General features: G+C 40.0%; 2 protein-coding genes across 2 annotated transcripts in view; both read right to left on the bottom strand.

Annotated features, from left to right (window-relative positions):
• eif3ba (eukaryotic translation initiation factor 3, subunit Ba) overlaps nt 1-26,351 on the bottom strand; it is a 220,829-nt gene that overhangs the window by 101,568 nt on the left and 92,910 nt on the right. The window lies entirely within an intron of this gene.
• lfng (LFNG O-fucosylpeptide 3-beta-N-acetylglucosaminyltransferase) lies at nt 615-8,603 on the bottom strand. The gene is made up of 8 exons (XM_077213323.1): nt 8,012-8,603; nt 3,591-3,639; nt 3,222-3,324; nt 2,972-3,125; nt 2,786-2,871; nt 2,531-2,696; nt 2,348-2,433; nt 615-2,241 (listed from the first exon to the last, which is right to left on the bottom strand). Exons 1-8 carry the CDS (start codon nt 8,423-8,425, stop codon nt 2,175-2,177), a joined length of 1,125 nt encoding a protein of 374 aa, XP_077069438.1. The 5' UTR covers nt 8,426-8,603; the 3' UTR covers nt 615-2,174.

The raw sequence follows: 26,351 nt of genomic DNA, 5'->3' as shown, positions 1-26,351 counted from the left end.
AAGAGGCCAAGTTTGTTTTGTTTGCATGCTTCAGTAACAGTTCACAACAGTTTTGACAGAGTAAGAGACACTGGCCTCTGAACTTCTGCGGTCTGGCAATGATTTTACTTCTAGTGATTGATGCAAGTCGTCTGTGTTGCGCTAAGTGTGTCCTTTTTTAACTGTTTGTCTTAGATGTTGTTGAAAGTGATAGATCACCAAAAAAAAGAAAATTATGTCATGTTGTACTCGTTACCAGTATGATTTTCTTTCATTTGAGGAACTGGAAGGGAAAGTTTTTGAAATTGACAACGCTGCTTTCTTCCATACAGTGAAAGTATATCGTCAGCACCTGGTCGTCTATGAATCATATGTTAGATTTGTGTGAGAAACAAACATAAATTTAAGTTTTTAACTACTGAAAATCGGTTGTCACCATTCAACTGGATTGTATACAAAATATGTTCTAAAATTTTCCTTTTGTTTTTTTACAGAGTAGAGCAAGTTGTAAAAGGTTTGGAACAACATGAGAGTAAGTAAATGATGACAGAATTTTCATTTTTGGGTCAACTATGCCTTTAAATCTGAAATATGTATGTAGTGTCAGAAAGAAAAGAAACAACAGTGCAGCAAAGTTTCTTAGCGAATACGCTGCTTTATTCAAAAGCTGAATGGGGAATTACCAAGGCAGCCCATGGTAAAAATATCAGGATTGTGATCCCTGAGTGGACAACATTTGAACAAAGAATCCAGATACTGGACTATAAATTACAGCCATTAGCAAATTTCAGAGCATTTAAAAAAGAGAGAGACATTTTAAAGGACTCATCAGAACTAGGCCTGATCCATAGGTGACCAAAATGCATAGAATATCTAAACAATTATGTACACATACAATTGTTTCAAAATGGCACAGTACATAAATACTGCTATTACATAATATATACAGACTCACCCAATATGGGTCATTCCCACAAAGAAACCGAAACTCTGTTAGGATCACTGTTGTTGCTCATGTAAAGCTCACACTTAACATGTTTTGTATAGTCGGCATAGTGATGTCCAACTGCCAGCCGTGAAGGAATGGGGAAAACTATGGCTCTAGGCCAGACCGCTTTGTGCAAGAGGAATCATAGAACTCGGATCTGTGCTATAAACACGTCTTAAACTTTAGCTGCCATCTGTTTTAACAATGTACATTGTGTTGACAGTGGCCTTGGTGCCAATTCAAAAGAGTTAGCGATTGCTAAGCGATACTTTACTTGAGCAACCAACAGTTCATTCAAACCAAGCTGTGCAACTTGTAAAGCTGTGTAAATATTTATATGTATATAATAAATCATGCCAGAAATCTCATCTCTATCTGCCAAGATTGTGTAAATGCATTGGCATTAAATAATGTAAAGATCTAAAAATTTGGGCCACTTGGTGCATTTTCACACAGCTTTAAGATCACCATAAAATGCCCAGAGGATTTAGGGAGAAAAGTGCTTAATCCTCTTACGCCCCAGATTAAAATAACCTGACAGCATATTTGGAAAATTTGCCTATTGCCAGCACAAAATATCATAAAAAAAACTAATAGCAATAATAATTATAATAACACTGACATCAAAGAAATAAATTTGCAAATAAAAGACCTTCATTTCATTCATTTTGTCCGGAGTCCTTTAGAACTAAATAATAAAGCACCCATGTTACTTATCTGCTCCGACTATTTTAAAGATTTCAATCGTTAAATCAAACCTGAGGGAAAGAACATCCTGAATTGTATTTGGAGAGAATAAAATATAAAGTATGCTCTAATTTGCTAATTAGAATTTAAAACTAAGCAAATAAAGCTGGCAAAAGGCTTGGGTATACTAGAAAGTTACATTCTATGAGAATTGCAAATGGGATACAAGCAACAATAAAGACATAAAGCACAGTTGATTGCCTGCAAAGCTTGGCGCTGAAAGAGTCCCTTCTGAAAGCCGGGCCCTCAGTCATGTCTGAGTTGGACAGGAAGATCAGGCACCAGGCAGGAAGGAACAGTTTAAAGGCGGGCCGCACAGCAGCCCAGTATAACCACGGAATGCCGTGCACCACTGCAGAGTAAATGCAGAGGCCACACGGCTCAATAACACACTGGTCCCTCATGCCTTTCAGATACCGAGGCAGTGAGGGACGAGGATACAACAGAGGAGCCGGTCGCCTCAATAGGCAACCTGAGGAGGGCACCATGGAGTGTCTGGGTACAGCAGACAGTGCACTGACTTAAACCTGAGAGAGAGTTTAAAAAAAAAAGAGGTTATATTAGTACATGCATGCAGACTTAAATAAGAGAAACATCCAAATACGATCTAGAATGTTAAGAAAATTGTCTTACCTGGATGGATCCTCCTCAACAGAGAAAGCCCCTTTCATGTTAATGATATTCCTCTTGTTCTCAAACATTCCATAACTCAATGTAATCTAAATGAAATCGAATGAAACACTGGGTTAATACAACTATACTGTATTTTACAGAACCAAGATGTTCCTGTATCAAGCTTTCATTAAATTGCATTACCTGTTTGTGTACTTCTGATTTGGACACCTGTTGCAGGTTCTCCAAGTGTGAGTGGAACAAGCTGCTTCGAGTCAAAGAAACCCCAAGAACTGACTCGATGATGTATCCAATGGTACAGTCATCAGGAAGACGGATCTTTTCAGCAGTGTTCATGAAATGGCCACCACTGTCATAAAAAAGTCAACAAAGTCTATTAATATCTTAAAACATTGTTTTCTTAGATGCTGCATTACGATAGTTAAAAAGTGTGTGCACCTTGCCCAAGGGCTCATCTTCAAAGCCAGCCCACGGCTGATACAGAAGCCTGCACCTCCCGTGGCAAACCAGAAATTGACGGGTCTCTGCAATGGAGAAACAAAAACATCAGCTTCTGTTCTTAACACTCCTCCTCAGCTTCACAACCAATGTATATAAAAATTGAGGATATTTTGGAAAACCTACCATCTTGTTGTCCCCAAGTCTTTCTGTGGCTTCAATTGGCCTGTCCAAGCTGGGTTTGCCAATGTACATATCCTGAGTGTGAGGGTAGTTGGACAGCAACTTCACCAATGTCTTGACATTCACATAGTTATCATCATCCACATGACAGAACCACCTAAACCAGACAGAGATATCATTAGAACATCCAATATGGTTTGCTTTGATGCTAAAACGGGTACTCATAATGTAACAATAATCATACAATGCTTACTTTTTTCTGGACTCAATGAATTTGTCGTACTCAACTGCCATCTTGCAGGACAGAGCCTGGCGGCTGTGGGCAGCAGAGCAGTTGGTGTTGATGGCATGGCTTCCTGTTTGGACAAGAAGATGGATACTTTGTCAGTGTTCATGTAATACTTCACTTATGTCTATCACCTGAGAAATGGCCATTATCTGATAGGTCAGGTGACTTTGCATGTGCCCTATTACCATCTCCCCCTAACAGCCCAGCCCCCGTAAGCTAAGCACAGGATTTTTAAGAGGATTAGAAGACTGAGTCCAAACTATGCGCATATCAAAGAGCGAATGTCTGCTTATTTCTAGCCTTGTGACTTCCACTTGAGGAAGCTGCACTCACCAATTTTCTTCTTTAGTTCCTCATCTTCGCCGTCCGTGAAGATATACGTCTGCAAAAACAAAGACAAAGCCCGGTTAGCTCTTTCAATGCAGTCACACAAGTTCATCAATGAATCATTGCACCAGAGCAAAGACGAAACAGGAATTGGCGTGTTCCAAACTGGAATCATGTGCCTTCGAGAGCTATTTATTCCAAGCGAACTGATTAGGAACCATTGTCTGTGTTTTACGCCATGGAAAACTCAGCAAGTTAAACAAGCCAAACTCTACCCCCAAAAATAAAGGCCCCTTGTTCTTGTTGTCAGTCTCTCCATGGCAACTGCTCAGCGCCCCAAAGCATCCCAGGCCCAGAACAAAGCGGGGAGCAGACCACCCCAATTACCCCCACCACCCCCAACACTCCACCCCCATTCCATTGCCCCACACCGCCTCCCAAGTCTTTCCATTCTTCATCCCTCTATCCACTTCAGACATGCTAAAAATGTCCCAAAAAAGAATGGCCAAGTCATTTGGAAGAAAAGAAAGGAGTGCCATGTCATATTCCCCCAAACATACTCGGATTGATGAATATACATTCTCCCCAGTGTGCATTCACTGACGTCTGACCCCTTAGGGTTTTGTTAACGTTAAAATAGAAGGGGTGGGATCAGGATCTCATTGTGGGAGATAAGAAAGAGCAGGTGCAAGGCAACAGCCCCAGCTCAAAGGAGCCATTGAGAAGAAGATGCCACACGCCTCAGACAGACTAATGAAAAGGCGGCATGCCCCTGTTCATGCACTGTCGTTAACCTGTTTGCTTTCCACCTCAGGTGAGACAGCACCTGCCACCCGCCGCCTTATCACAGCCACGTGTCTGAACAGATCTACCTACCCACACCCAGCTCGCCTTGAACATGTAGACCTACGCTACAAAACCATTCTCTGAGCTTCAGCTCTTTTGTGATCTTTATCTCAACAGTGGATTCATTTTTTGTTGCCTTTCAAATGCCAGCACGCACGCACACACACACGTGGACTGGTTCCCCCTTTCCACAGTCGCATTTATTTGAACGGTCAAACATTGCCAGATATTGTTTGATTGGTTTGCAGAACAAACTCTAAGCAGATGTTTAGCGCAGCACTCGGGGGCCAAGGCCCAAGGCCTCTGTTTGTTCAGGGAGGGCTGGCGGTTGGGCCGGGTAAAGGATCAGAGGCTGGCGCTGTTTGCACAGAGTTCCACTGAAAGGACAGACTAATCACACAGGCTGCTGCCAAGGCAGGCCGGGCACTGACAGAGAGAGCTGATTAGTGCATTACAATGTGTGTGTGTGGCCACTCACCCCCAACCCTGCTCCCACTGTCCCTTTGCATTGAGACACTGAGGAGTGGGTAAAGCTGTCACTGGGTAAATCCTAAATATGTTTGCCTTGATTTGCATACAGCTGCAGTGGTTAACTAAAGAGAGGCCTCTCGTGGTACAAGGCTTTTTTTCTCAGTTTCCCTCTTATTGAAGATATTGTGAGCCGAAATGACCCTTTTGTGGTTTCGTTCATAAATGTCAAGTCTTTTCTTCAAAATGCACAAAATGCCCAGCATTCTCGGCACACTAGAAAGGATGAGGGTTTTCATTCGGTTGTTTAGAGTTCTGATGAGCGGGCCCCCCCCCCCCCCCCAAAGTAATGGTCTGGCATAGGGCAGGGAGAGCAAGGAGCCTGGCTGTCTGTCTCCCTCTACCCAGGAAGGAAGTGGAGAGATATTACTCCCTCTATTAAACGCCACACAGCCCTGCTCCCTCTACCTGTGCCAGTAAGAGACCAGAAACTTGCACAGACTTGTGCCACAATAGATCTGCACAGCTTTCACCATCTTGTGCTTAAGCCAGAGAAACTACTGCCTTAAACAGTGAGTAATTATGCAGTTAAGTATTTCAGATAGGAGTAATGAGGTTGGTCATGGAACTTCTTCTGCGTCAACCAAGTGTGCATTTGATCTTAATGGCATTTGGTAGCTGTCTGTGTAACTGGACACCGGATACCACAGCCGCGGCACAGGCTGTTCTCTCATTGTTGTGAATTTCTCTCACTGGGGAAGCTGCATTGTTCCAGGGGGGAAATTTAGAGAAACAGCGGAAGCCAGAAGCTGCAGCGTGAACAATTCTAAATCAGGCAGATCTGACTGAAAAGAATAACACTATTCAAGAGTCCTGACACATCAAGTCAGGACAATTATTAAGCATGCTTTTAATAATCAGAAACAAGTACTCAGAAAGCAACAGAGCTCTAAGGTTTCATTCTCTCAGAGAAATACTGACAAGAGTAGGGGAGCTTCTAGCTGACCGTGACTAACTCTAAACAAAGACAAGACAGTTTCCCACCAAGAAGAGCCACAGGCTGCAACAGCAGAGTAAGTGTCAACAGCAGACACAGATTTGATCTACTCTCAGTGTTTACATGTAAACAGCCCAAGACAGTGAGCTGTTCATCGCCCGTCAGGGCAGCATTTGAAGTAGGTAAGCGAGTTAAAAAAGATCCTTCCTACACAAGATTCTAACCCCTATGAACATGTTCATAATGTCGGTTACGCAACATCTCACTTGGCATATGTGACAAAGTTCCCATGCAGTAGGTCTAACAATGTCTGGCCCGTTGAAACACTTGTCTGGTGCCAGCCATTGTGGCAAGTGGCCAAACAGTACACCGGAGTCCTTGGGATAATCCCCGGCCGTTCAGATGACAAATACTTGGATTTAACATACTCAGGTGTTGCACTGATGAATGTTGAAATAATTTGAGAGCGGCCCTCCATGCGTACATGTGAGGATTCATATAGCTGGCATTAGAGCCATCTTTTGTTCTTTGAGACCAGGCCACCTGGCACTCATTCTCCTAGAACTCCCCCTTGTATTCTGGTCTGCACTGGTCTTTTATGTCTGCACTGCTCCCCACCAGCTGCTGCTTTTAATCCCTGCTGTTAACTCTCTCTTCTGTGGGTTAACTTCCATCAACTCTTAGTTTTTCCAATCTCGCCTGAAGCCTGGAGTGGTCATTTCAGTTTAGCTGGATAGTGAAAGTCAAATCTGAGCGTACTGAATGACTGCAGAAGCTAAAGTTGTCTGATTTAATTTTTCACTTTCCACATGCTCTTATATTCAGAGTACCATCAAAGACACAATGATCTTTGTTCTCAGACTCTGCAAGCAAATAAAAGTGTTGCTATAGCTGTGTCATATTCAAATGACAATAATAAAAAACCCTCTTGTCTAAGGTGTGATAGAAACTGATTGTGACAGAGCCCCGAGGCAAATTAAACTGACTTGTGTAAAAATTTATAAGCGACTACTCCAGGTGGTGGGTAAAATCACTTTGACTGCTCTGTGCTTGCTGCTGTCGAGGTGCAGAGAGTGCTTTTGTGCTGGCTGCAAAAGAGGCCTGTTTCTCAAGCTGCATTTTCATACTGTGAGCCTCTCGGCATGCTGCTGAAAAGCCTTGCCTTGCCTATAGATGCTGTCCCTTTGTGCCACCCAGCATCTCTATGACGAAGACTCTCTTTTCCCACTGCTTGGGTAGCTTGACACAGCCTCTGCTCCAGATCCCTGGTTCCCATGGAGAGTGTGAGACAAGGGGCTGGCAAAGCTTTTCTTTCCCCCTTTAGAAAGACGCTTTGTTAGTGCTGAGAAGGGGACAGCTCTGAAGCCGCTGCTGTGATGCATCCTTAGCACTGGCGTTTTCACGGGGACACCCCAAACAATGGAGCAGGAGGGGAGAAGGGGGGACTTACAGCCACCCATCGCTCTTTGAGCAACACAGCAATTGCTACAGACAGCACAGAGAGACTATGAATATGAGTTCTTTTTTAATATGCCATGCAAATAATAATATTGAACAACAATTTTAAAAGTTTTAGGGTCCTGCTTGTAGATACTCTTTGTCAGTATTAAGAACATAGATAGGCAAAGATATTTTTCCACACATTTTTACTTAATTGGCTGTCTATTATTATTATTATTATTGTTATTATTAGGTATTATAATAAATGGCATCATCCAAAGGGATCATCCATCATCCTGAAGTGGAACACCATTATACTACTGTGTGTTTAACATGAAACAGCAATGTTCACAGGTAAAGTAATTGCATTAGGTAATGTAAGCTACAAATAGGAAAATAAACTTGCAACACTTCTGATGGAAAGAAAATGCATAAAAATATTCGTGGTACATTTTATATACATATTGATATATCTCAAATTAGTAGCCTACTATTGAAATTAATTATATTTACATATAATATATGTATAAAGATGCATACAAGCTCGACTTGATATTAAACACTCATAAGCATCACGAAAATAAAATCTCATTTATTTCCGGCTGGTGAAATATGTACCTAACCAAAACTGGCAACAAGTTATGGAAACATTTTGTAACAGTGTAAACTGGCATACCTGCTGCATATTTCTGGAGATCCAGGTGTCCAGCAGTAGATCCAGTCTGGACCGGTGAAACTTCTTAGTGGTCTTTACTGCGATGAAGATGTCATCCGCGCTGATGTCCTCAGCAGGCGGCGCGTCTGTCGCCGCTCCGGACGCCTCGGTGGGCTTATCCGCTTCCCTCCTGCTGCGGGTCAGCTTAGAAAAATAGGCAGAGAACCCTTTCTTTCCATTCTGCTCAGGCTGAGCTCCATCATCAACCTCTGATTCCCCCAGACTCTGCAGTGAGCGCAACCCGATCTCACTCTCGTTCTGCATCTCATCCATCTGAATCCGCTGATGCTGCGACAAAAATAACAACAGTGCGAGACAGGTGACGGTCGCTCCGGCGAGGGAGAGCGCAACTTTACTCCCGTACGTTTTCAGCATGTTTAATAAACTCTAAGAGAAGGATGCTCTCTTTGTGATATAGGTACACAGCATTAATCTAAACTTCTCTCCAATAACCTACTCTAAAAAACAAGCGTGTCATACAACTGCAGCATAGTAGCGCTGAGAGAGTCTCCTCATTTTAACTCGGAGGGGCTTTTATTAACTGTCCCACAGCATTGGTGACGCCCAGTGGGCGGGGCGTTTATTGCTATTGTGCTGTGGGAACCGCAGAGAGACTCTCAATGGGAGGACGCGTTAAAGGACAGCAGACTAGGGACAAAGAGGGGGGAGGGTGAAGAGGACAAACAAGCCAAAACATTTTCAAAGTACATACTCTTTTAAAACAAACTATGTATGTGCTAGAATCACAGTTAATTGCATATGTTTCATTATCAGGAGCAGGGCTGAAAATAATTCTATAAATTACAAATTATGTAAATATAGATTTGTATACATTGTAACATGATCCTGTAAGCACATACTGTATACATAATACATAAGTAGGGTCTTATTTTCCACGAAATTAAAAAAGAAAATAATAACATTCTATTTCTATCAATTCTATATATCCATTTGTTTATTTATTTTTGCATGAAGTAAATTAATATGTAAATAATTGAGTTTTCTGTGAAGTCTATTGCTAACTTAATTTTAAAGTCACAGCCTTACAGTAAAGATCTCACTGCGCCCTTTAAATTTGCAAACCTCTTTACATTTACAGTAACGAGAACATGACTGTCAAAAAGCAAAATTGTCCCACAAACAGACATCAGTTTGTTATTGCAAAATTAAAAAAATACATGTCTTTGTTAGATTCACCTATGAAGAATAAGATTGCTACTGACATGGAACATCAACTGCAGGCATGTTGAATCACATCAAGTACCAGCCATTTCTCAACGTCAAAATTCAAATCAGGCTCACAATGATGGCGCGCTCCAGTCAATCCACAGCACCTGACCTTGTGAGGTCCTCAAACAACCGCATGATCCTTATGCTTATTGCTTTAAAATGGCGCCTCTTCTGCGATGAAGAGCCTGTAGAGCTGAGAGCACGACCCTGACCATGACTTCCAGCTGGAAGCTCGGCAACTGCTGGTGACAGACATAAATGCTTTAGATCCTAGCCATCTCAACAGCTTGCTTGCAAAACAAGCAGCCGACACCACATTTTAGGCCTCACTCTCAAATCAGGCTGAATAACTTACTTGGTTTTTGATAAGAGATAATTAACACTCAAGAAATGGTCATTTGGAACATATAATTAATAAAGTGTTTGCTCATTCAGAAATTCTACAGGTCCAAGACAAAGCATGAAAGTTTCCAGTGCTGCTAACAGACTGACAGCATCTTTTGTTAATCTTTTGAAGCAGCCAACAAAAAAATGTGTTAAAACAAGTATAAGAAACCAGGCAGAGGGTTCAACCTCCCCCGGCCTCTGTTCTTTTTAGGATCAGCACCCTTTTTTACTCTGGTATGGAGGAACACTTTGACAGGCTCCTTGTCAGACTCCTCAGACAATCTGTGCAATTGAAAACAGGACTAAACCACACAATGCGAAAGTTCCGCTTGTTTCCCAGATTCATGCCAGTCACCCCCTTGCCCCCCTCCTCTGGTGGATAACAAAAAGGGAAGAAAAAAGTTTCTTTTCTTCCATCCTCTCTTTCATTCTCAAAAAAAAAGGCTCCCCATCTGCCCTCCATACCACATCCCGGATCCTTCCCCGTTTGAAGACATTACCGCTGAATTCCAATTAAATAAAATCTCCCATCAAGCACAACCCGCTTCCCCACAAGAATGCCCATTGATCCTGCTGCAACCCCATTCCTGCAGCAACCCTGCAACCCCTTCCCACTATCCCACCATGGCATCTGGAGCAGAATGATGGATAATCTCAGGGGAATGGATATGATTACCACTATGCTATTTATAGTCACTTATAAGTGTGTAGCACAAAAGAGAGGTGTATGGCATTTCAATGGCAAGCATCGTTTCTAAATGAGACTGGATGCTCCTTGTCTGAATATCCCATTTTCCCGCCTGCCAAAACACAAACTCTTAAGGCTTGGCGCAACTGTTTGATATGGGATTTGAATGTTTGCGTAGGGTAAACAAAGCATTTTCAGCATGTTAGCTGTATTTGAGGACAGAGTTGTCTTATCTGGCCATTCAGTTTAAACAGTTCCCTTGATGCAAACTGACTCGCTTTGATCTTAATACCCACAAGTACAAACATAGATACTCTGGGTAATGAGAGCGGTCTGTTCGGAGTGGTAAAATGGCATCATGTTGATAAAGGCACATCCTTCCTTCATCCGTTCCATATTTATTTTTTTCATCTCTGTCTTTTCTTTTCCCTCCAACCATTGGGCAGATGCTTTGAAGATGGAGGTTAAATTCAAAACAGCTGTATGTGAGGATGACGGCTACAAGGCGTCCCACTGTATCCTTGTACAGTGGGTATATACAAGGATGCAGTGGGATGGTTAGTGGTTGTCTGTCAGTCTACAGTCTCCTGTTTATCATTCTGATCCACATAATGGAACATTTATCTGTTTTTGGGGGGTCATTTCTTCCTTTTGGCCAGTTACAAAGCAGAACTTTCAAATATAATACAATAGATGACATACAGTCATCTCTTTCCCCAACTAAAGGGGAAAATGGCTCTTTGAGAAGGTGGTCATGGCCATTTGACATATTTAATGGGGATCTGTAAAATGTTCGATTGAATAATGCAAGCACCAATTCCTGCCAAATGTGAGACTGTCCTTGGAGCTTCAGTGTCTCACTGTCTTGTTTCTTTCCTTCTTTTTTTCCAGGTTTATTTCTCCAAACCTCTTGGATGAAATGGGATTCCAGACAGTGATGGCCCTGGATATCATTCTTGTAAGTACACATGATACAATGAAACTATATTCATCCCATCTGGGTAAAATCTATTTCAGTTGATGGAAAAAAGGATCTATGTACTCTAGCCAGATGAGGGGAAAACATTCTCTATTTATTTGTCTTTTTTGGGGCTATAAATCCCGTGGAGCATATCCTCTACGGTTGCATCCAGAGCAGGGAAACATAATGCAGCTTCTGAGGGGCCGCAGAGTCCCCTGGCTCTCACTTCTGGTGTGACCTGTAATCCTATCAATGCTAGCACAGCCATGCTGGGAGAATAAACAGAGCTATTGGCTTCTGCCACGGCCCTTTTTATACATCATGTCCATCTCTCTCACAGCGCATTTATTTCAGCCTTTGGAATAAATATTCCTGAATGAGAAAATGCACTCGGATGACTTGGGGTTGCACCTCTGTTTTTCTGCAACTTTAACAAATAAACATTGTCTGTTTTCCCAGGGCTTATCCAGGCCTTTGAATAACCCGCCATTCTCGCCAGATCCTACGATCCTTTAGATGAGACTTAATTTTGTTATTCTGAGAATTGCAGATTGTTGGACTGTCATTTATTGCAGATGTTGGACGCCAGGATCTGTGTCACAGTGCCAGCTGCTGTTGCTGTAACTTGTGCTTTGTTTCCAGCATGTCAAATGGATTGTGGGAAATTTAGCAATGGATTAAATGGCCCTTCTGTAGCAGTGGGGGGTCAGATTGCACCCCTGGCTAGTCCGGGCTTGTCCTCAACCACAAATGCTCCATGTACATAATGTGGCAAAATTACATAACACATGTAGTGCTCCCAGAACTCTTCTAAGTGATATTAAATATTTCACTGGCACGAATCACCATTTAGAATTACAATCATAAGGAATCCTTTAATTAAATGCTCATTCAACTGCTCATTCGTCTCAATTTACTGTATCAACCATTTGGAACCGCAATGAAACACTTTATTTTTAGAAGCATCGGAACCATATCTGGGATTTACATACAAGAAGCAGAAGCAAATCATCTCCCCAACCTTTTGACAGTAACATTTTGTCGCTGATTACAGTTTTTGGGAAGAAGTGGGAGGTGTAATGAAGGGAAAGGAGCCGCTTGGCTCTCTTTGTATAGTGCTAGAACAGTGAAGTTGGGACAAGGACGCTGCTGTTTGTGGAAGAATCAGGCTCTGGATCACTCAGCCTCTTTGAAAGAGTTCTCTTCAACCTATACCCTTCCCTTTTGTGGCCTGCCACTACCTTGCTGAGCGAGACAATGAACCAACCATTGAAAACTGAGACATGTTTCTGTGCTGCCCGAAGCCCATTAAGCTCTAAAGCACTACTGTAGGTCTCTCTCATCAGGCCTCTATTCTCATTCTAATAGCTTGCTGCATGCCAATAGGCCTGTCACTAGAAGCACCCATCACATTCCAGCCACAAATACGAGTGGGTTTTTGTAAGTTGGGTTTCCCCACCTTTGGGATCTGAGAACGCTGCCAGTTTTTTATGATGTAACCACATGTCTTTTTGTAATTGGGTTCATTGATCTCATTCCATCCATGACTCTTCCAAACTGATTTATGCAATGATGCTGTTGTCAGAGTGACCACATTTTTAACTATATCTTATATGTTTTGATTTCCCCCTTAAATACTTGGTATTCTATACAGTTGTATAGCAAGTAGCTTTAAATGGCCTGGGGTATCAGGCACTGAGATGTTGAACAGTTTCCTTTGTTTTCATTGAAAACAATTGCAGTTGTGGGATTTGGGTGGGGTGACTGCTGTTGAGGTGAATTACCTTTTCTCCAGCCCATTTTGGTTACTCGAATGCTAAATGGCATTTGGGAATGCTGAGATGGCTCCTCTGGGAGAATATCAAGAGATCTCATTATGTGGATCTCCTGGTGCTTTCAATGGTAATTAATGGAGAGATCAGTCACTGTTGATATTCAAATGTAAACCTGGATGAATAGTGCTCAGGAATTTGTGATGTTTAGTTAGCCTCATTGCGTGTGTATACATGCACTTTAAATTATTGGATTTCAGACAGACTGAAAGAGTAATTCTTCTTTTTGTAATGTCACATACACATTTCAAACTTGAAAAACACTACATGACCGGATATTAAAACACTAAGTATCATATATTTGTTGGATTTGTAAATGGTTATAGATAAAAACTCAGCATCATAAACTAAATGACTGAGGATCAAACCATTCCAGACTTTCAGGTATTTCTGAATACAAGAAACTCACAGAAACTGTTGCTAGGAAACTGAAAACAATATGTGTTCTAAAATCTGTTCAAAATATCAAACATGTCGGATATCCTCCGACAGGATGGATTCATAGTCTGAAACTAAAAAATCTAAGTCTGTGTCCATCATACATTATTTGACTTTCTATGAAATCTATCAACTCCAACTGGCCAAAATCAGACATTCTAAACTAGCGTTGGCTCCTTCTGACTGCAAATCGGTGCAAAAGTCTGGTGTATTCCAGCATTTAGTGTGACTAAAGTCACATCAGTCTATTTTTTGCAAATCAGAATAACAGACCTAGATTATACACAAAAATACCAAAGCTGCCCCTTGGACAGTACCCTTTAAAAAGCTTCTATGATGTACCATTTTGGTACTAATATGTACACCTTTGGTCTAAATACTGTATGTACCTTTGAGGTACTACTATGCACTCTTTTAGTTACAGCCCCCAGTGACCGCTTTTGTACCTTTTTTTTCTGAGAGTGTACGATTGGCCTCTGCGTTATGCGCTTGCTCAGAAAGACAGAGATGATGTGCTACATGTATTTAATCCTCCTTATATTTGGTTACGCAATGCGTCATGTATACCTGGAAATACAGATGAAGACTGTAGCTTGACTAAAACACAGCTGTAGTGCTATTATGAGTGTTGAACGTGGTGTCAATCTACAGTTGGGTGTGAAATCTCAACACAGGGTTTAGGATATGAAGATGTCGCACTAAACTGGTGTGGCACGGACGTGTGTAAGTTAAACACCATAAAACATCATTTCAGGCTGATGATGAAGGCCACACAAGTCATACATGCAAGTGTGAAAGTCATTGTCCAAAGTGTCAAAAGCCTCAGCGCTGGTAAGTGGGTGACAGCTTCAAACACAAAACCCCTGTAGACTCTCATTAACTGCAACAAGCTACGAAATTAATTCCTGATCTGTTTATTTTCATGTCTATTTGTCGCTGTAACAAGAACAAAATGTTGCCCAATCAGGCTATAGTTTCTAAAAGTGCACATCCCAAAAGGAAAACACAGTGCCCTTTAGTTGTCCGTGGTCCTGTTTTATTGCTCGGTTCATAAAAGCAGTATGACATCTAACAGCCCAGCATAATATATTGTGCTAATTGGTGTCTGTACTGTCTTTTGTCTTGTTATCTGGACCCACTCATTTGCATAACTGTTGACCCCCACGCCCTTCTCCTCTCCTGTCCTACTTTCACCCCTCCCCCACTTCCACTCTCTTCCCATAACTTCACCTTTGACCCCGTCCTGTTATCCTGAGAACCTGCTAATGAGTGACTGCCTTACAGCCCCGTGAGACAGAGAATATCCACTGTATATTAACTGGGGCTTTAGTTTATGAGAGGACATGGGGGTGGATCTGGAAAAGCAGTGAGAACACCGTCCCTCCTGGGGCCGTACCAATTAACACAGTCGAGACCGAAAGTGCTGTCCTGCTTGATTTTGTTTGTTTATTGTGTTCTTTTTGGCCCATGTCTTCTTGTTTTTTTTTCTTGTGTCAGCTATGTTGAGTTTCCGATGGGCTTTGTGATGTGAAGTATCTGTGTAGTCACAGGGGACACAATCTGCCAATGCGGGACAAGGGGAAGAATGAAGCCATTGGGAAGCGATACTGTAGGCAAATGTAAGAGAAAGAGAGAGAGAGAGAGCGTCTGTGGAGGGGTAGGATGACAGAGCGCTGCTGTGTGAGAATCTCACGGGGAACTCTCACAAAGTGCTGAGCAGGAGAGAGCGAGTGTGCTGGGAAAACGCTGAGACTCTTTTTGTGTGTGTGATGCTAATCGCAGTTCACCCACTGAGGGAGAAGCGTGAGACGTGGGAAAAATAGCACTAACTGATAGGACTGGCTGATGAGCTCACTTGTCCTAATCTTTTTTTTTTGGTCTCATCGGACTTAGCGAAGCAGTGGGGGTTTTCAAGGTTAGAAAGTGTGGTTTGCCAGCTTCAGTAGTAATCCCTAATTAAACAGTGCACTGTAAAAAATAATATTACAGACATCAGATGAATTAGTGAGTGACTTACCAGTCTGATTTGCAGTCTTGGGGTAATGCATTATGTAATCATCTTACTTTTTTTCCAAGTAAATAGTGTAGTAAGAGGTTACCTGTTAAATTAACAATGTAACATCCAAGTGACTTTAAGAAATAATAATAACTCACATTTATTTCTTTTAACCTCTCATTTATCCATGCTGGAAGAAATTCACTGAAATTTTGGGTACTGTATATTAATACCTTTATTCAGCTAGGACACATTAAAATTGATCAAAAGTGCGACATCACAACTGTGTTCAACATTGATAATAATAATAAGAAATGTTTCTTGAGCAGTAAATCTGCATATTAGACTGATTTCTGAAGGATCATGTGACACTGAAGACTGGAGTGATAATACTGAAAATTCAGCTTTGCCATCACAGGAATAAATTACATTTTAAAATATATTCAAATAGAAAACAGTTATTTTAAATTGTAATGATATTTCACAATATAACTGTTTTTACTGTAGTTTTAATCAAATAAATGCAGCCTTGATGAGCATAAGAGACTTACAACATGTTACCAACTCCAAACCTTTGAATGGTAGAGTAAATACTTTTATTAAATGAAAAATTAAATTTTAGTGGTATTTAGTAGTACTAATTGGTTGTAGCAGACCAAATAACAGGAGATCATTGCTGTTTGGAATGTGTTGATGTGCGGTTTGCTTATGACATACCACTACACCAAGTCTTTTTTTTTAATCCATTTAAAGGGTTTGAACATTAAAATACTGTCTATGGGGAAAATTTAACTCAAGGTCAGTCTCACAGATGGCTACCATTTTACTTTTGGAAAAAGCTGTGAGTTGATGCAAAAAGTTTATACTGGAAGTCACTTGACCAGTATTTTTGCACGGACCCCTGCTCAATATTTTTCTCAGGAATGAGACTCATCCACTGTCCCAAAATCTCTGATGTTTGTATTTTCGTTTAGAGCAACTGGAGTACATTTGAATATCTGCTATTGCTATATAATATAAAAAAGAAAAACTAAAAGAAGAACGGCTATATGTAATAAAAAGGCAATTATACTTTGCTTAACATCATTTTTTGTTATTTTAGAAAATAGATAATACAGACCCAAAGCATTTGATAAAAATTAATCCGTTCTTCATATTAGTGTTTTAAATATTATTACAAAGCTGAGAGGAAATATTATACATTAACACGGACAGAATCCTTTTTCATAGTCATGTTTTGTTTTTATTCAAGATCTCACTTTAATACATCACATTTACTGTGAGGTCTGTCTGTTTCCCATGCTTTGGTCTGGGTCTCAGTCTTGTGTTAGTGTTCTCTGCAGGTAAGAAGTATTAGAGCCGGTCTCAGGCGCCTCAATGTCACCACTATGACCTGCCTGAGTCCCTCAGAGCTCATAAAGGTCCTGGGCCTCGCACTAGCCCGATACCTGATCTGCTTCCCTCTGAACCCGCCTTTACGACCCCCTGACTTCCCTTCCCTCAAGGGCTCGGGACGCACCAGTGGCCCCATGGAGTCAATCTGTCTCTGGTACAGTAACCGCTGGCTTTTGAAGCCCCGTTTGACTAATTTTCCCCATCAAGAGAGGCCCAAACATATGAGTGCAATGCCTGGGTCCTCAACCCTGCTGCTGCTCCATCACTGTACACACAGCAAGAGAAACCATGACAGATTGGACGGCCATTCAAGGTCGGCAATCTAGCCAATCTGCAATAATACACTTCTTGTATAATCCATTTTAGATTTCACAGTTTTGGCTGCTTTTATTTCCCACCATGCAGTCGGCGTCTCAGGTTTCAGTCCCTTGTGGCGCTTTTAACCACATTTTTGGTGTTTGATTTATTGAAGTTTGACGGTTATGGGTTCATTTCACTGAAGAAAAGGATAAAGAAAAAAGCATCAATGAAACAAGACACATATATCTAACAGTCTCTGTGAGATAATCTTCTGGTCTGTGTCTTGTAAAGCAGTCTTCGAATAACGTTAAGATTGTCAGCACTAAGGCAAGGCAAGGCAAGGCAAGGCAAGGCAAGGCAAGGCAAGGCAAGTTTATTTATATAGCACATTTCATACACAATGGTAATTCAAAGTGCTTTACATAGAAGAAATTAAAATAATCAAAAGAAATCAGAATAATTAAAACAGTTTAGAATAAAAGATAAAATACAGAAATAATCAAATGAAATCAGAATAATTAAAACATAAAATAAAATACAGTGCAAACAGTCGGACGAACAGTGGCACAGTGCTCATTCAGTAAATGCACAGCTAAACAGATGTGTTTTGAGTCTGGATTTGAATGTGACTACTGTAGGAGCACATCTGATCTCTTCTGGAAGCTGGTTCCAGCTGCGGCTGGCATTGTAGCTAAAAGCAGACTCACCATGCTTAGAGTGAACCCTTGGTATTTCTAGCCGATGTGATCCTAATGATCTGAGTGATCTGTTGGGTTTATATTCACTGAACATATCTGCAATGTATTGAGGTCCTAGGCCATTGAATGATTTATATACCAGTAATAATACTTTAAATTCAATCCTAAATGTAACTGGCAGCCAGTGTAAAGACCTGAGGACTGGTGTGATGTGTTCATATTTTCTGGTTCTGCTCAGAATCCTAGCAGCAGCGTTCTGTATGAGCTGCAACTGTCTTATGGTCTTTTTGGGAAGGCCAGTGAGGAGTCCATTACAATAATCTACCCTACTGGTGATGAAAGCATGCACAAGTTTTTCTAAGTCTTGACTGGAAACAAAGCATCTAACTCTTGCAATATTTTTCAGGTGATAGTATGCTGATTTAGTTATTGCTTTGACATGACTACTGAAACTAAGGTCTGACTCTAGAGACACACCCAGATTCCTGACTTGATTTTTAGTTGTTTGACCCCTAGACTGAAGGTATGCGTTCACTTTGAGAACTTCATCATTGTTTCCAAACGCAATGACTTCAGTTTTGTCTTTGTTTAACTGAAGAAAGTTTTGGCACATCCAATTGTTTACTTCATCAATGAATTGGCAAAGGGAGTCAATGGGGCTGTAATCGTTAGGCGATAGGGCTAAGTAGAGCTGTGTGTCGTCTGCATAGCTGTGGTAAGCGATTTGGTTCTTTCTCATTATTTGGCTCATTGGGAGCATGTACAGGTTGAATAGGAGTGGCGCAAGAATTGAGCCTTGCGGGACTCCGCATGTCATGGATGTCCACTCAGACTTATGGTCTCCTATACTCACATAATAACCTCTGCCTCCTAAGTATGACCTGAACCATTTTAGGACTATCCCAGAAAGCCCGACCCAGTTTTCCAGCCTGTCAAGAAGTATTTTGTGATCGACAGTGTCAAATGCAGCACTGAGGTCGGGTAGTACCAGCACTGATAATTTGCCTGTATCAGTATTTAAGCGAATATCATTTATTATTTTTATGAGCGCGGTCTCTGTACTGTGGTGCGGTCGGAAACCAGATTGAAAATGGTCAAAGTATCCATTCGAGCTTAAGAATTTGTTCAGCTGATTGAACACAACTTTTTCAATGATCTTGCCTATGAAAGGAAGATTTGAGATCGGTCTATAGTTGTTTAATATGGTCTTATCCAGATTGCTCTTTTTCAGGAGGGGCTTGACAACAGCAGTTTTCAGGGAGGTCGGAAAACTCCCAGAGAGAAGTGAGGCATTTACCACTTCTAGGAGATCTGCTTCTAAGCTGTGTAACACATTTTTGAAAAAAGATGTGGGAAGTGCGTCAAGGGCGCAGGTTGATGTTTTTAAGAAAACCCTTCACATGGCCCGTGTAAGGATGTGGAGTAAGGTGTCTTTTATGTGGTGGTCCATGGGGGGCCAGAGGAATTAAGTCCTTTCAATCTGAAGCAGATGTGACTGTGAGGTTGTTAAATGACTTTACAGCCACGTGAGACATATGCTGGATACACAACACAAAACACAGAACCCGGCCACGATAATCACCAAAGACAAACTGCCTTGACATGGGATCTTATGCCTCCACTCGTCTGCCTTACATCACAGGAAATCATGTTTTGGGGCTGTGATATGCTTTATGAGGTTGGAGGTTTTAACCATCATCAATCTTTCAGTCATCAACTATAAATCTCATTATAATTCAGTTCCGGTTTATTTCATTCTCTTGATCCAGATTCATTTAAATCTGCACAGAATCGTTTTTCTCTCATGAATCCAAAAAAAAAAATTTTTTTTAAAAGAAATTTTTAAAACAAAAGTGTGTTTTGTATGTTTTGAATGTTTTTCTCAACTCAGTTGAAAGAGAAATTCAGTCGAACCGAACTATCCAGGCTCTGCAAATATATAGACAGTGCCATTCAAAACTTGTTTAAAATGTTTTTTTTTTTCAAAGAAGTCTCTTTTGCTCCCCAAGGCTACATTTATTTGATCAAAAATACAGTAAAAACAGTGATACTGTGAAATATTATTACAAGTTAAATAACTGTTTTCTATTTGAATATACATTAAAATATAATTTAATCCTGTGATGGCAAAGCTGTGATTTTCAGCATCATTAGTCAATCTTAAGTGTCACATGAGCCTTCAGAAATCATCCTAATATGCTGATTTGATGCTCAATAAACATTTTGTATTATTATCGGCGGTGTTGAAAACAGTTGTCAATAGTATCTTTTCTGAATTAATTATACTCAGAGCACTAGCAGTAGCTCTGTGACTACGACAAATCAAGTCTGTGGATGGGTAGGGTCAGAAACCCCACACGATACCGAGACCGCCACCTGTTAGACACAGATTTAGTCTGTCTGCTATCAGCTGCCCCCCTCTAATTACACACAAACACACATGCACAGACCCCCATCCCCTCCTGCTCTCTCTAGATGTGTTGCACTGGTCAGCTGACTGAATCTTCTGCTCTATTTGGCTCTCTATAAGACTGGCTCATTCCCAGGGTCAGTAGTAAACATGCCAGCCCATGTATCCACCTACCGGGGTCACAGACCTACTCTCTTCTAGTGGGTGGACATCGGCGTCCGTCCCAGCATTGAATCGGCTCAATGCGGCCTGACAGTTTCAGCGAGACCCTTGAAAAGGCTTTTAGAGACAGAGCAGGCACTGCCCGACCCCTTACTTAAACAGGACCCTTCTTGTTTAGGTTTTGTCCACTTAACATTATCGCACCCCATCTCTCCAGGACATTATCAGATGAAAAACTACCCAGGCTCTTACTGAATGTTCTCACTCTTTCCTTTACATTACAGGAATATTCCGGGTTCAGTACCAGTTAAGCTAGATCAACCGCATTTGTGCCATAATGTTGTTTTAAAATGAATTTTCATGTCCTTCCATTTCTTAAAATAAATAAATAAGGCAAGGCACTTAAGTTAGGAAGTGAATAAGGCCAGTCTGTAAAATACTTGCCGTTAAAATTGTACATCCACAAGACGTGAACAACATGTTAGCATGATTTTTAATGTGATAAATCGCTTGCCAACTTTTTCTGTGTAAAGTAACATTCAGTTTAGTAGAAAAGACTCTAATGCTTAAAACCTTAAAATAATACATATAAGAATACAAGTTTTAACAGAAGAATTAACAAGGAGATTTTATTAATTCACATTTCTGCTTTTCAATCCTCCACAAATAAGCCCCATTTCCCTTTTATTGTGAGTGATGCACTCTAACCACAATTCTTACTGCATTATTCCACAAATTCTGTTGATTGAGCTTTACTTAACCTGTATATTCCTTTCTGTACACCACCATTCAAATTTTTTTTCAAAAGAGTCTCGTATGCTCACCAAGGCTATTTTATTTGCTCTAAAATACAGTTATGTTTTGAAGTAGGATTACAATTTGAAATAACTGTTTTATATTTTAATACATATTACAATATAATTTATTCCTGTGATGTCAAAGCTGAATTTTCAGCATCATTACTCCAGTCCTCAGTGTCACATGATCCTTCAGAAATCATCAATATGCTGATTTGCTGCTGCGAAACATTATTATTAATGTTGAAAACAGTTAAATATTTTTTGTAGAAACTAATGCTTTTCTTATGATTCTGTGATGAATTTAGTTCAAAAGTACAGTATTTATTTGAAATAGAATAAACTGTCATCTTTACTGTCACTTTTGACCAATTTAATGCATCCTTGCTGAATAAAAACTATTAATTTCTTCTTCTTTTTTAATCCTACAGACCCCAGAGTTTTGAATGCTAATGTATAATGGACCGAGACTCGTGGTATGATTAGATTGAGGTGGAGGTCTTACGGAGCCAGCCGAGGTTGGTGAGTTTGCCAAACTCGTACAGTGAGCGTGGGAACAGACTGCATTTCCACAGGTTACAAGGATCCTGATTTCCCACGAGAGGAATCACAGAGGAGCAGGTTAACTCACTACATTTGGACTCATTTAAGAAACTGCTGTAAGCATATGGGGCTATTAAAAGAAGGAACCGAGTGGCTCAAATGAGCTTTAAAAAGTGTTGTGATATGACAGACAAACTCCTTTGAGTATGGCCATTAAGACTATGATTAGTCTTTGCACAGCTGGATTAAATGGATCGTTTAATTCATTTTCCCAATGACAGACATGTACTTCCCATAGTGCTTGTCTTGTTTTCTCTCTGTTTCAGCTTGCTAAATGTATCTGTAGGTCAGCTGGTGTGCTTTTCATGTTTAGTTCAGCCATAAAACCTCTTTTATTATTTTACCACAAATGTTTTTGTCTTAAGACATCAGGAGTCTAATTCTGACCACATCTAGATCATCTGACTGGGAAAACAGCATCTTGGGCATCCCGTAAAGACCAGCGTAACTGGGCACCGGTATATGTTGGGTTTTTGATTCCAACAAGGTTATTAAACAAACTTAACAAGCAGGATTACCCTAGTCAGCTAGCTTCATCAGAAAGCTGGTTGACTGTATTTACCAGTTAATCTTTGCACCATCAACATAAACAACATTGGTATCATAAACAATGAACAATATTTTACTACATTCATTAAGCTATAGGTTATATGTTAATTTCTGCATATAATAAGACATATATAAGCATTAATAAATGCTGTAAAAATGTACATTATAAAAAGATTTCTTTTAAAAATTATACAAATTGGAGATTAATTAAATGTTTGTTGTAAAGTGTTAAATAAAAACTGCTAAACACTGTACTAATAATTAGTTCAAAAGTTGATTTTCTTTATTCATCTTGTCTAGGGCACCAAGTGAACCTGGACTGCCCAAAAAAACCTGACCCCGTCTGCATGCTCTGAAAATGCGTAGGTCTCCTAAAAGAGTGTGCTTACACTGACAGAAGTTATGGAATGATGCCAAACACATGTCCTTTTATCCGCAAGGTCAAGTTTGAAGCATGTACAAGTACCATCTGTTGTCCTCAACATTCACCCTCATTCCACATAGTCTTTGGGCTCTTGAAACCACTTGATCTGAGGTATGAGACTTATGTAAGATCTCTCAACTCTGAGGAAATCCCTCAAACACCTCCTGTCCCATCCAGATTAACTGGGGTAACCTCATGTCTCGATCCTCGTGGAACAAACTAGCATTTCAGACCCACTATTAATAACCTCTGATTTGATTCAGTCCGGTCGGCAGCAGCCATAGACAAGGCCACACTTGCTCCACGTCTCTTTCCCACAACCCCCAGGCACCTCCGAGGAAGTCATCCATGCCTAAATGTGACTCCTTAATCAAAGGCTGAATGTAGAAGTTGTCCTGGAGGTTGGCTGCAGTGATTGCAGCATTAGCTAAGCACATGCTCGCCTTTCAGGGCCCAACAATGAGGCCCATTGTGCTGGTCCAGATCTGTCCGTTCTAATTTAAGATGGAGCTCCAACAGAGACCATACAGGGGAGATGGCATGGGCTCTGAAGTGACAGCAATTCCTAATGAGCGAAAGAGAGGAAAGGATGGTACATGAGTGTGGACACATTGGCGATAATGTACAAGAGGCCGTGCTATGTTGTGAATAGCCACAAATAGGTATTTAAGAAAGAGTAGAGTACACGACACCGTTTTCTAAAAACGCTTTGGTGTTTCATTTACATAACAACAGTGTTTTGGGTTCCTGTAAATGTGAACTTTTGAAAACAATACTATTATATTGCCTACATGTATACTACAAAAATGTGAATTTGTGGAAACGATGACATCATGCAAATGCGTATTATAGGCAAGTAGTGTTTCTTAACAAAGTGACATCGCCAACTACTAGCCTGGCATGAATGATAAAGTGGTTTTAGTTTAGTTTTTTCCCGAGGATCCTGTTTTGACTACGTTGTTGTCTGTACGAGAAAAAAAGAGGAAAAACTTTTCCATTTTTAGTACATTGTTGACTTGTAAACCTACATTCAAAGAACACATTTATTTTTAGAGAAATAATTACTTTTATTCAGCAAGGGCACAAATTCATCAAAAGTGACAGTAAAGACATTTAGAATGTTACAAATTATTTCTGTTTTTAATAAATGCTGTTATTTTATACTTTTTTTATTCAGCAAAGAATCCTGAAAAAATGTAGCAGGGTTTCCACAAAATATTGAGCAGCACAACTGTTTTCAGCACTGATAATAATATAATAGAAATGTATCTTGAGCAGCAAATCATCATATTAGAAAGATTTATGAAGGATCATGTGACACTGAAAACTGGAGTAATGATGATAGAATTTCAACTTTGACATCACAAGAATGAATTACATTTTAAAATATATTCAAATGAAAACAGTTATTTTAAATTGTAAAAATATTGTATATTTTAATCAGATAAATGAAGCCTTGGTAAGCATAAGGGATTTCTTTCAAAAATGTAAAAAAATTCTTACTAACCCCAAAACTTTTGAATGTACATTCCCTGGCATATAAAAGTAGGCCTAACCTAATTCTATTTATATGGGTGCTGCAATGAATGCAAAAGAAAGCTGAACAGTAGCCAATGTAGCTGATGTTGACCAGTCAAATGTGGCTATTTTGAAAAATGACATGAAATTTTAGTGCAATACTATTAAGGATCTCACTCATTTCCTCTCGGCGTCTGTTTTTTTAAAATGTAGGCCGTGTTTTAATAACTGGGGGTTGGTGGGTTGGGGGTCTGATCCCCTAATTAAGGCATAAACCCCCAAAGGAAGTCAAATTAAAGGTTCAGACCAAAGAGCCTTAACACTATTTGTTTCAACAGTGTTTTCAACTGTTTCAGTAATAACAACAGTTAATTACAAGACTGATTTATCATTATCCATTGAACCATTTAGAAAAAACAAATGCAGTCATTATTATAGATTTACATTTCACAATTATATTTTCAAAATGCTTTACTGTTTTGTTTACAGTAATACATTCAGTGCTCTGGTAGTTAGCTAAAAGGACAATTTGGATACCATGAGATGAACCTCAACAGATTGTACTTTAAAAAATTCCTATAAAAATGACTTTTTTAAACTGCAGACCTCCCTGAAAGTCATTGTATAGTTTACACTCCGGGTTAGACTCTGGCTCTGGTCATGTGGTGTATATGAGATATGACAAATGAGGCATGTTGCCCCGTACTGGAACTCAGTTCAACAATGAAAAACACATCGCTCACAGCAAAAACTTTCCATGTAGAGTGTTTTTCTTTATGCTAAGACTGATTGTTTTTGATGTGAGCATGACTCCAGTACAGCATTAGCTGATTTTATTGACTTTGGTAAAACGTGATTCGCTTATCACCATTTGTAATCCTAGTCTGTTTTCCTCATGCTGTCAAAAAGTGGTTAGTATAATCATGTTATTTTGACAGTCAGAGCCCGGTCGTATTTGCTCGGATCCGTGGTCTGATAAATGTTATCCGCTCACTGACCTCACATTCCAATTCATCTTAATTGCTGAATTAGGAGGCAAAACAGGCCTATGCTTAAACAATTAATATGAGTGTCAGTTGAGGCAAAGGAATGCTTACCCATAGATACTATAGCAACAGTGATAAATATATTTGTTTTTTTAAGTACATTTATACTTTTGTTCAGCAAGGATACATGAATCTATAAATGTCTTAACTGTCACTTTTAATCAATGTTACATAAGAGACTTCTTATAAAAATCTTACCAACCCCAAACTTTATATATTCTCTCAAATTCAAAACTTCTGATTTACTTTGACTACCTGGGTTTTAAATAATATAAGTATAAATGCACACACAACAGCTAATTATCTATAAGTACTAGCTGTCTCAAAGTCTTAAACATTGTATTTATACCTGGTTGTCATCCTGAAAATTAATGTTACTTTGAAGGAAAACATCCTGACCCACCCACAACCATAGATACGATTTTTTTCCTTATGCAGCCTCATCACATTCTCTCACGCCAAGGAAGATTATGAGGATGTAACTAAAAACAAGACTGACAAAAAAGATAGTTGCGTTTTTACTTTGAAATAAACAGTATGTAATACTTTGGAAACACGCACAGTATGTGTCTGATATAAATTAGATGTTTGATATGGACTATTTCAAGGGTTTCATAATTGAATCCAGTTTTCTGTTTTCCTTGGTCGTTCTCCCGCTAGAATAACTTCAAGACATTAGGCACGGTCTCAGTCCTGTATCCGTGATTCAAGCTGGTAATTTCAGAAACGCAGCTACTGATTCCCAGCTGTCTTACATCATCGTTCCTATTATGCGTTGAACCTAAGCAAATTAGGACTGTCCTGCCAGCCCTTGTTATCTTGTGTTATGTTCAAATAAGCTGGTTTTGTGAGCTACAACCACCTAAA

The sequence above is a fragment of the Siphateles boraxobius genome, unplaced genomic scaffold (assembly GCF_051911475.1).
Source record: "Siphateles boraxobius isolate OS27281-9 unplaced genomic scaffold, OSU_SipBor_1 66, whole genome shotgun sequence".
NCBI classification, from domain to species: Eukaryota; Metazoa; Chordata; class Actinopteri; order Cypriniformes; family Leuciscidae; genus Siphateles; species Siphateles boraxobius.
Note: the sequence above shows the minus strand (reverse complement) of the source record. Positions and strands in the feature narration are given on the sequence as shown.

Coding starts and splice junctions, on each gene's coding strand:
- lfng (XM_077213323.1), bottom strand. CDS start 8,425: ATGCTGAAAACGTACGGGAGTAAAGTTGCGCTCTCCCTCGCCGGAGCG. Junction 3,126..3,221: donor TTCATTGAGTCCAGAAAAAA/GTAAGCATTGTA, acceptor TGTCTGGTTTAG/GTGGTTCTGTCATGTGGATG. Junction 2,434..2,530: donor AATCAGAAGTACACAAACAG/GTAATGCAATTT, acceptor GATTTCATTTAG/ATTACATTGAGTTATGGAAT.